This window comes from Carcharodon carcharias, chromosome 15 (genome assembly GCF_017639515.1).
Source record: "Carcharodon carcharias isolate sCarCar2 chromosome 15, sCarCar2.pri, whole genome shotgun sequence".
Lineage (NCBI taxonomy): Eukaryota > Metazoa > Chordata > Chondrichthyes > Lamniformes > Lamnidae > Carcharodon > Carcharodon carcharias.
In genome coordinates, this window is record NC_054481.1 from 103854035 (window position 1) to 103866048 (window position 12014).

Here is a 12014-nt window from a genome sequence, read left to right on the forward strand (position 1 = left end):
TGAGCTTCACTGGAACAATGCAGCAAGCCAAGGACGGACATGTGGGCATGAGAGCAGGATGGAGTGTTGAAATAGCAAGCGACAGGGAGGTCTGGGTAATGCTTGCGGACAGACTGAAGGTGTTCTGCAAAGCGGTCACCCAGTCTGCGTTTGGTCTCTCCAATGTAGAGGAAATCGCATTGGGATCACACTGTTAACTACTTCATTTAGCTGCTGTCTTTATGCTGCAACAGATTGGTTTTGACGTCAATTTAAGATTTGTTCCTTCCATACAGCTGCGTCGTTGGTTCAGAACGATACTTTTCTAAAGCCTGGCTAACGGACAGAGGCAAGCCCTCAGGGTGGAGATTGGAGGTCCCTTCACTTGGCTGCAGGAAGCTCAGGAATTTCATTACTCCATTCTGCTGCTTAGACTTGCTGAGAGCAGGCTGCCCATGTCCTCTGTTGAGTTTGTACAGCTCCTTTTCAGCGCATGCTGTTGATTATTTTCACCTCCTATTCTTACGTCTAAAATAGTTTTCATGATACACTGACTCCCATCTTCCCTTTTATCCTTTTCTTCTTTTCGTCCATTGCTTCATTTTAGTCCTCAGCTTTTACCCTCCTGGAATATATGTCACCCTCCAACATCCTGGTCCAACTGCGCCACCTACTGGTAAAGCAGGAATTAGCCTGCAAAAAATGAGGGCAGGTCAGGTCAAAAGTCATGTAGGGCAGAACACAGTAGGTCATTCTATTTGACATGCTATCTCCCCAGATAATGAACCGTATGGGCCAGAAAATGGAATATCGCATTTTCGATCGTTCAGCTGAGAAGGAGCCCTTCCCTCGGGTGCTGGCGGTAAGACGTGCACTGAGAAAATATATCACGCACTATGTGTATTTAAATGGTGTTCTGTTGTACAATTGGCACCAATCGATCACCTTAGTCCACTTTAACTCCAGCATAGTTTTTGAGCTGGTGTGCACGTTTGTGTCCTGTTACTAACCTTGACCAGTATTGGTATGCTCATGCACTGCACACACTGCTTTGGGACAGGTTTTGTGTAACTAGAGTGTGTGGCAGGGTTTTTGTCAGGGTTCTCATCAGTTGAATCTTTTCCACCCTTGTTTTCCCGCTCATGTCCTCTCCCCTCCTAACTCTGGTCAACTGTGCGTTTTCCCTTGCCCCCACCCGGCCTACTCCGCTGAAGGCAGTGTTGGAACCTTCAGGCATCATTCTCCACACTCCAGACCTCCCTTTACATATTCCTGATTACCCCTCTTCCACTTCCAGAATCATGAAACTCCCTAACAGCACTGTGGGTGTACCTTAACCTCATGGCCTACAGCGGCTCAAGAGGCAGCTCATCACCAGCTTCTCGCGGACAACCAGAGATGGGCAATGAATGCTGGCCTTGCTAGTGATGCCCACATCAGAACCAATAAATGTTTTTTTAAAAATCTCCTTAAAATCTCTTAGAAGAGATCTTCAGTGTCTGTCCTCAGATCTTTTCCTAACCCGTCCCCCTTGTGTAATGCCTGTGGGATATTTCAGTCCGAGCTGGCTGGTCTGGCTGTGTCAAAATGTTCTGGAAATCAATGCTGTGGGGATGTGTAGACCATGAGTTTGTAAAGAGTATGTCTGTTTCTTTGAAAATAACCTTTAGTCACAGCTTCAGAACGAAGTCACTTTTTGTAAGAATTGCACAATGATTGTACCAGTGAAAGACCAAGTGCTCTGTCCTGCAATAACACACCCAGCCTGGATAATGAGTTGTCAGCAGAGTATTTGACTGTGATGGGCATCACAGTTAATCCCAATCCTGGATTCAGCCCTCCTTCCCTTTCCTGTCCTGACACACAGACACAGTAGCTGGGATACTGCTTTGTCTTACCCTTGCTGAGTCTCGAGGTTTTGAGCCCGGGTCTAGCTGATCTATTGATCCAGTGTTGAGATCACAACTCGAGATAGCCCTAAAACCAAAGATCTTTAGTTACAGCAGTGAGCAGCCATTGCTAGGAACTGTACCTGCCTGAAACCTCCTCGATGAAGCTGGGCTCTGCAGGGACATATACTAAAGCACTACTAATCATAAATCTTAAGCACTGTGTTAGGCTAGAGTGCACATGCACGCACATCCCCACACACACAGATACGTGCACCCCTGCCACGCGCAGGCACAACCATAGGATTTTTAGAACCCTCTAGAATTGTGACAGGATACAGCCTGGCCTCTATTTAACACCTCATCCAAATCCCTCACTGCTGCACTGAATCCAGGAGTAGTGCTTGAGGAGCAGACTTTGGGTGTGGGTCAATATCCTGCCCTATATGGCTGCAAATGGTAGCCTGTGTGAGGGAGAGTGGGGAAAATATTAAACCGGTTGGAGAAGAGATGCTCACCTGCAAGTATTGAAAGCTGCTGATTGTTAGAAGGATGTGGCACCTTCATAACCAAGTGCTGGCAATTAGATGCCACTCTTATTGCTCCCATCTGCCACTCTTTTCATGCCATTTGTTTCATGCCACCCACTCTGAGCATCTTGCACTCAGTTTTCAGTGAAGTTCCCAATCTAGGGATGGATGGATCCCTTTGGCGATGGGGACCTTCCCCTATATTTTTTACGCCTGAGTTATCACCCGCTTTACTCCCTACTCCAAATCCTGTAATTGCCTCACACATTTACCCTCTCACCTCCAACACCTCGCAACATCTGCCACCAAATACCTAGTTGGCGATTGAACCTCTAAAATGACCAAGTTTTGACAACCCATTGCCTTGTGTTATATTTTGACTGTTCATGGGCTCCTGAACCTTCTTTGATCCCCTTATGGGGTCAAGGGGGAGAATTCTCCACACTTTTCACTGTTTTGCCCCCCCCAGCCTTTCTGTTTTTCTCCCTCTCCCAAGAGTTCTCAGGTGGGGAGAATAGTGTTTAAGGTTGACATACAGACTGAGCATTCATGGGTCCCTGATGTTCTTTGTTCACCTTTTAAATATGTCAGTAGGTGAATCTATCCATTGAATTCTGTTCGGGTTGATTAATTAGTCTTCACTCGCTTGTTCAACAAGATCCGGCCAAGATACTTAACTAACTTCTGTTTTATTCCAGGGAGAGCTGCAGATTTGATAAGTGTATTAGTTTTGACACCCTTGTTAATACTGGGCACTTGCACTCAGGTGGGGGAGTGGAAGGACAAACTTTAACCAATATTCATTATATTGAACTCACTAATCTAAGCCCAGTGATACACTTCCACCCACCAGTACTTCACCATGGGAGTGGGGGTGGGGGTGGTTGGAGGTGGGAGGGTTTATATATGCCACTAAACATTCCCTTCAGGCACTGGGTGATTTTCACAGTACAAATAAGCTGAACATTTTACTCAGCCACTGATATATGAAAATCCCAGTGACATTTTAAAATTGATTTTAGAACATGTTCAGACAGGAGCAAAAGACTGCAAGTGTCCTGAAATGTGAGGTGTCCTGAAGGAAGGATCCAGTTGCAGCGCCTGGTGTCAGGCTGAAAGTCGTTCATTAACAGCTACACACAGTCAACCTGCTGTTAACGTCAACACAGTGTGCAGCTGTTCTACACATGCAGATGAGCACAGCCCTAACTGTAACATTCTGATCTACCTCCCACCTGTCACTAACAATTAGATGTGCCCTACTATAATGTCCAGATATATCCTACATCCCCAAGCACTCCTTGACATCAGTGTGTTTTGTTTAAAGTTTCTTCTTTCCTCATTTATCTGCCTGTACCTGCTCCTTTGTTTCTCTCCCATTTGTCTTCCTGCATTGTAAATAGGTACCATTGTATTTTGGCCACCAGGAGATTGATGGCAGTGTACCTGTGTAAATCTGCTTGCTCGTGGCTCAGGTCCTTCCAACTTTCTGCAACAATTACATACAAGTTAGGATCATCTCTCATTCTTCTAAACTCCAACCTTTCCTTGCAAGATAAAACACACACACACGCACACACCAACCCCCCCCTCCCCCAACCCCATCAGTTGATTGAACCTTCTCTGATCTGCTTCTAACGCATTTGTACCCTTCCTTAAATAAGGAGACCAAAACTGTACACAGTATTCCAGATGTGGTCTCCCCAACACCCTGTACAACAAACGTCCCTACTTTTATATTCCATTTCCCTCGCAATAAGCATCAACATTCCATTAGCCTTTCTAATCACTTGCTGTACCTGCATGCTAACGTTTAGTGATTCATATACTAGGACACCCCATCCAGATCCCTCTGTTCCTCAGTTCTGCAATCTCTCTCCACTTAAATAATATACTGCTTTACCGTTCTTCTTGCCAAAGTGGGCAAGTTCACATTTTCCCGCATCATACTCCCATGTGCCAAATTTTTGTCCACTCATTTAACCTACCCATGTCCCTTTGCAGTTTCCTTATGTTCCCTTCACAACTTACTTTCCTGCCTATCATCAGCAAATTTTGCAACCACACATTTGGTCCCTTTATCCAAGTAATTGATTATAAATTGTAAATAGTTGAGGCCCCAGCAATGATTCCTGTGGCACCCCACTCATCACATCTTGCCAACCTGAAAATGACCCATTTATGCCTACTATGTTTCCTGTTAGCTAACCAATCCTCCATCCATGCTAATGTGTTACCCCTACACCATAACCTCTTATTTTGTGTAAGCCACCTTTGATGTTGCACCTTGTCAAAAGCTTCTGGAAATCTAGTACAACACACCCACATCCCTTTATCCACATTGCTTGTTGCTTCCTAAAATAACCCCAATAAATTAGACAAACGTGATCTCCCTTTCATAAATCCATTTTGACTCTGCCTGATTGCATTGAGATCTTCTAAGTGTACCGCTATAACCTCCTTAATAATGGATTCCAGCATTTTCCCTATGACACATGTTAAGCTAATTGGCCTGTAGTTTGCTGCTTTCTGTCTCCTTCCTTTCTTGAATAGAGGAATCACATTCATTGTTTTCCAATCTGATAGAACCTTTCCAGAATCTAGGGAATTTTGGAAAACTAAAAGCAATGCATCTACTATCTCAGCAACCACTTTTTTTTCAGACCCTAGGATGAAGTCTATCAGGACCTAGGGACTTGTCAAGTTTTAGTTCAGTACCCTTTCACCTCCTGATTCACACTTGCCAATTTGATTTGTCCAATCTGTATGTAGATTAAAATCACCCCTGATTACCACCATACCATTCCCTCAACCCCCATTATTTAATCCTGTATATCCCGTCCTACAGTGTGGTTATTTTTAGGGGCTTATAAACCACTCCCACAAGTGACTTTTTACCATTACTATTTCTCATCTCTACCAAATGTGATTCTACACCTTGACCTCCAGAACTAATGTCATCTCTCTCTTTATTGTACCAGTGTCATCCCTAATTAACAGAGCTACCCCTCCACTTTTTCCTAGCTTCCTGCCCTTCCTAAATATCATGTACCCTTGTATATTCTGGTCCTGCAGCCGTGTTGCTATAATGGCTATTATACGTGTTTATTTCTATTTGTGCTGCCAAGTCATCTGCTTTGTTACGAATGCTATGTGCGTTCAGAGACAGAGCCTTTAGTTCTGTCTTTTTATTATTTTTGTAACCTCTAGCCTTTCCCGCTGGTGCACTCTTTTGCTTGTACACTCTGTCCCTTCCTGCCACGTTTGCTCTGATCATCGTTTTCCTTATTCCAACCTTGCTCTCTTGCCTTATCTTCTCTATTTAACTTACCACATCTTCCTAAATTTGATCCCTTGCCCCCACTATTTAGTTTAAAAGTCCTCACTACCGCCGTAACTCGCCAGAACACCAGTCCCACATGGTTCAGGTGACGATTATCCGAGTGGTACAGTTCCCACTTTTCCCAGTACTCGTGCCTGTGCCCCGTGAATTGAAACCCATTTCTCCCACACCAATCTTTTGAGCCACACATTTAATTCTCTAATCTGATTTACCCTGTGCTAATTTGCTCGTGGCTTAGGTACTAATCCAGAGATTACCTTTTTGAGGTTCTGTTTTTTATTTATCCCCTAGCTGCTCATACTCCCTCAGCAGAAACTCAGTTCTACCTATGTCATTGGTACCTATGTGGACCACTACCACTGGATCCTCCACCTCCCATTTCCAAGTTCCTCTCCAGCCCAGAGAAGATTTCCCATACCCTGGCATTGGGTAAGCAACACAACTTTTTGGACTCCCGCACCTAACTGCTGAGAACTGTCTATCCCCCTGGCTATACTGCCTCAACTACCACTACATCCCTATTAACTTTCCCTGTTTGAATGGCATCCTTTACCATAGTCAGTTTGCTCGTCCACCTTGCAAACCACTACTTTCATCCATACAGACTGCATGAACCTCGAACCTGTTATACAGTTGCAAAAGCTGAGACTCCTTCACTTCCACCTTCTGGGTCCCCATACCTGCCTCACTCACAGTCATGCCCTCCTGTCCCTGACCAATGATCAAACCTACCCTAAGGGGTGTGACTGACTCCTGGTACAAAGTGTCCAGGTAACTTTGCACCTCCTTGATACATTGCAGTGTCTGCAGCTTGGCCCCCCGCTCAATGACTCTGAGCTGAAGCTCCTTGAGTCCTTGAGCAGCAGACACTTACTCAGGCGTGTTGCCTGGATCATGCCAACGTCCATGAACTCCCACGTACTGCAGCCACAATACATCACCTGCCATCTTTATTAGGTGTTAATTTATTTTTAGTAAATACTGCTACTTCCAGTAGCCTTTACTATTGCTTTTAAACCTTACTATAACTAGTAAAACCTTACAATTATAAATAAAATGTGAGTTATGAAGATAAACGAGCAAAATATTCACCAACCAATCACATCTTTTTTTCTTGTGATATCACACTTTGGTTTCTCTCAGAACACAGCTGTTCTGCTCTGGAGCCACAGACTGGACTGGATTGAATAGCTCTTCTAGGTGGTGGTTGCTGCCCCCAGCTCCTTTTCTTTCTCTCCCTCACTTCTGTTTGGTGGTTACTGCTTCCGGGTCCCCTTTTTGCCCACTCTTCTAGCTGATGGTTGCTGGCTCTGGCTCCTCTTTTTCTTTTTCTCCCACTTTTCTAGGTGGTGGTTACTGCTTCCGGGTCTTTTTTTTTTTCCCGCTCTTCAATTGACTTCACATTGGAAGCTCACTGAATAGGGAATGGAAATCTTGAAACCCAAATCTAAACTTGTGCATTTTTCACAGACTGCTTTAGTTACATTGAATCCCTGAACTTCAATCAGTCTGCAGCGTTTGTGGATTTTTGGCAACATTGATAAATTTTCCTGGAACCTGAGGTATTTCCACAGCTAATGCAACCCAAAATCGGTATGTCACCTTGGTTTTGCTAGTACTTACCAAAACACAACACATAACACAAACCACTTTCAGTAAGAAGACCAGCTGGAAACTGCATTTCTCCTCTTCGCCCTCACCTAATCCCCCCCGACCCTATCCCATCCCACTAGGAAGGTTGATTGGTCCATGTGTATTTTTGCCCACCCCGTCACCAGCCGGGGAATCTTTGTTTCTCCCCTTAACTATAAGTTTAGGTCTGGTAAGTGCTACCTCCATAACCCAACTCAAATCTCCAATCCTCCTACTTCCACTCCACCAAGGACTCCTCTCTGTCATGTGGCAATAGGTCCTAATCCTCATGGAGATCTAGATACAGGAATCATTAGGCCATTTATGATATTTTATGCAGTCTAATGTAACAGGAATGTATAATCGCTTGGTAATACAGAACTTGAGTCATGCAGAGAAAAGAAACATGCTGTCAAAGCTTTTCATCTTGCACTCATCAGAATAGATGCAAGAATACCAAATTTCAAAGGGAACAACAATTTATACTGCATGAGAAAAGAGTGCTGATTGGTTGGCAAGTTGACTCTGGCTGCATACATTCATATGCAGTGACCTGTCCTCTGCAAGCAGAAAGAACGTGTCCAGGCATTGCACTTCTTTGAATTAAACAAAAACCTGGGGACAGTAGTTCCCATTCTCCATGGCAAGGCCTTGACCTGTCAGGATTGAGTTGCCAACCAATCAGCACCCTTTTCTCATACAATATATATTGTTCTTCCCATTGAAATTTGGCAGTCTTGCATCAGTCCTGATGAATGAAAGACAGAACCTTCAACAGCATGCCTCTTTCTTCTGCAATGTCAGGAATATATTATAAAGAAGGAATCAAATGGAGCCTGGCATTACTCGGGATGTTGACATCAACTCCCATTCTAATAATTACATTGCCAAGCCTGTTTACAAGGATTTTAAAAATATCATTAATCAGTTATAACATTCTGTACATGTGTGAACCACACAGGTCACTGCAGATCAGAAAAAATCTATTGGAATTTCCATTATCACCTATAATGGATTAGCCCCCTCTCCTTCTCCCTAATGGGTAATTAGATAATGATGAATCCCTGAGCGCTTGCATGTATGGTATCACAAAGCTCTGCACAAAGAAATAAACACTTTACAATACAAGTAGCAAAAGAAACAATGTGCTGAGAAGCAGTAAAATCCAAACCATAGAAGCTGGGCAGTGAGGTAATATCTTGAGCATTAGTTTGTTCCACCCAATCTCTGATGGGTGATTCTAGTGTGGATAATGGAGGCTCCAGTACAAACAGTTTGTCACAGGATATCAGGCTGCATCATATAATGGAGCAATGAGGAATAAAATGCAGCTGGGAGAGAGAAAAAACAAACTGTAAAGGCAAAACTTCAGCAAGACTCTGCACTGAAGCATTCTGTTTATCTGTCGTGATGTTACCCTGCTGATACACTTTCTGGATTGTTTAGGAGATTGGATGTTACAGTTTTAGGCAATACCCTGCCCACCATGACCAATAGAAGACAACATTTACAGGTGTTAGACCTGCACATCTTTTGACTTGGAATCCCAAAAGCTAGCCACACTGTCCAACATTTCAGATCTGTCCATGTGTTAATGTCTTCTTACATGCTATTTTTATGGTTTTACGGTGACCTGGTACTTAACCAGTGCGGCCCAGTGGTAGTTTCAAGCCAGTTTGCAAAATTTTAAAGTCAAACTAATCATTTCTAAGGTTAATGCAAGAGCATGTGTGTTAGGTATTGGCACCCTGTGAAGATGTACTGTTTCTTTAAGCATGCTCAACGTCCTGCGTACTAGTTCCTCAGGGTATGTTGCAGTGTTGGGATGACAATAACTAGCAGCTCAAGGATCAGTACAAACACTCAGCAGTTCTGTCTACAAAACGGGAAATACAAAATAAACCACAAGCACACGCAAAATGGTTCCAACCTCCCAGGTGCTGTAGTGATGTCTAAATGTGGTGGTAGTCTAGTTTGCCTTCACCTCTGGCATTCGGAGTCTGTGAAATGGTCAGTAATGTGGACTGGTAGGCACAATGCAAAAGGCTGCTGATCTGCAGTGTTCAAAAACTCTAGGGGGAAAACTCTTCACCTCTGGAGGACCCAGGTTAATGCCTGCAACTAAACATGCCTTCATCCCCAAGCTGTATCCCCACTCTGCCAGCCAGAGTCCTCAATAGTTGGTGCTCAGATGGCCCAGTACAATGTTAGACAAGTTGTGTTCCATTGTTTGGGAAAGAAGCCATGGGTCTTTGTGTATCAGTCTGCAGCCTCTTCAAGCATGCAATCCCTGTTTCAGATGTGACAAGTGCCTTCTTTCTGAGCATTTATGTTTTCTTTCTATGGCTTGTTGGCAGTGTTCCCAAGGTGCTGCCTGCTCCATTGCAGATAATACTTTCAATTTTTTTTCAAGTGGCATTTGATCACTTTGAGTGGGAAAATTCTAAATACTGCTTCTGCCTCTTCGCTTATGGTTATGATACAAAGCTACATTCAATTGTGTCCCCTTAAAGGGACAAGCCTGATCTAACTGGTATCCTTTCCCACTACCTTGTGCTGAGGGTGGTCCAATTGATTTTACAATTTTCAGCCAGCTTTATAAATTGCAAGTCAAGCAGTCTTTCTTCGTATCCCTAGCAGAGCTCACCATAGTAACCAGAGAAATCATTCTTCAATCTGTTTTCTACCCCCCACCCCACCCTGCCAGCTCTGCTCCTGAAGACGCTGGATGCAATACCAAAAGTGCTGGTTGCCATCTAAATCCTGACACAAATTTTCGTGCCCAATGTGTCAGCCTCATAGCTCTGGACCCTGCAATTATGAGTGATATCAGTACCAAAACCAAACATGCCATCATCTAACAGCTCCACACACACACACACACACACACACACACACACACACACACACACACTGGCTTTCTAGCTGGAGACATTGGATTGTGATGAGAAATAGGGACTGTTAATCTTTTCCACGCCTCACTCTATGCTAAGGCCACTGAGGCCAGTAGGATTGGACAGGGACTCATTGGCAAATTGGCACATTACAGGGTGCTTCAGCACACTGGGTGTTGCATTCACCCATGGAACCATTGGGGTATTTAAATATTTTTTGTTTAACTTCCACGCTCAAGGCCGTTGGATTTTGTCTTGCCAACAAGGTTTCAAGAAGGCCCAGCCAAGATGATCCATTCAGCAGGAGATTTCTTTTGTTCCCCTATTATCCAGGAGTATTCTGGCTAGAGCTGCGAACACCCCCAATTCCCTAAGAACAGCTCTTCAGAAAATTGTTACACCTGCTTACCCCACTTGGGAAGCTGCCTCAGTCCTGCAATGGTAACCATCAAAATTGGACTGTCAACTTAAGACCCCAAATGGATGTCCAGGTCAGTGTGAGGCCAACACAAGTAATTCTCTAGTAGGCCCACCATCTATAGTACTGACGTTTCAGAGTAATCGAATCCTGATCAGAGGTAATATTGTATGTTTTTGTGAATGCATGCAGTCTTGCATGAGTTTCTCAATAACTAGGAAGTGTTAGGTCCTTGCTGAATGACTTGGTTTGAAACACGTTTAACCTTTTTTGGTGATTGTGCTGTAGATGAAGTTGGGAGCCCTGCACGCTTTTCCCCATTGTAGTTGTTCATTCCGTACAGAGGTCCCTTTTCAGACCACGCAGTTGCCTGGCTGCTCACAGGATTTCATCCAGCTTCTGTTTTTCTTGCAGGCCAAGCAGTCCTTAGCCACGCTTACCAAGGACGTCCCCAAGAGACACTCACTGGCAATGCCGAGCGAGAGTATGCTGAACGGGAATCAGGAGTGGGTGACGCAGTCAGACCTCCCACTCACTGCTGCGATCCGACAGAGCCAGCAAACGTTGTATCACACACATCATCACTCGGTAGACAGGCAAGGTAAGAGGTCAGAGATTGAAGATTCTTCATGTTTGTCAGTTATGTCTCTTGTGGTGCCTGAGTTTGATGGAATAACAGGGAATATTTCTCTAAGAAAACCACTGATTCCCTTCAATAAATCCCATACTAACATCTTTGGACCTTTCTACCAAACTATAGATTTGCAGTGCAGAATAAGACTATTGAACCCATTGTTCCTTGCTGGCACTAGCTCTTCAACTAAAGCAGTCTATTCCAATCCCATTTTCCTGCTATTTGCCATATCCTTCTATATCCTTCCTTTTGAAATATTTATCCAGTTCCCTTTTGACACCTTAGCCTGTCTCTCCTGTGGTAAAGCATTCTATGTTCTAAGAACCTTCTTGTGGAACTAATCCTTGAACTTCCCTTCATTCTTCTAGTGATGATCCTGAGTCTATATCCCTAATACACTTGACGATACATATTGATGGCATTTGTTTGATTTCCACATTTAGAAGTTATCTATAAAGAGAGAGACTCAAACCCAGTCAGACTCATGTAGGAATGAGAGAGAGGGAAGAGATGGGACGCCGCACTGAGGGAACACTGATTTTCCTCAGCAAAAGTAACTCTTTCGAGTACAAACACGTTTCCATCTGTTTCCTCAGCAAAAGTAGGTATACAGACTGGAATCCTAAAACAAGTGTGAAATGCTACTGTAATGAAAGCAAAATGCTACTGGTTGGCCCTCACTTAATTGTTACTTG

General features: G+C 43.9%; 1 protein-coding gene across 4 annotated transcripts in view; it reads left to right on the forward strand.

Annotated features, from left to right (window-relative positions):
* The window catches only part of LOC121288594 (kazrin-like), a 190300-nt gene that overhangs the window by 168532 nt on the left and 9754 nt on the right, over window positions 1-12014 (forward strand). For 2 of the 4 annotated variants that reach the window (XM_041207218.1, XM_041207217.1), the window contains exons 5-6: window positions 758-841; window positions 11100-11286. In XM_041207218.1, the coding sequence (XP_041063152.1) occupies window positions 758-841; window positions 11100-11286 (271 nt within the window). The remainder of the gene's footprint in view (window positions 1-757; window positions 842-11099; window positions 11287-12014) is intronic. The other 2 variants (XM_041207219.1, XM_041207220.1) reach the window with 1 other exon arrangement.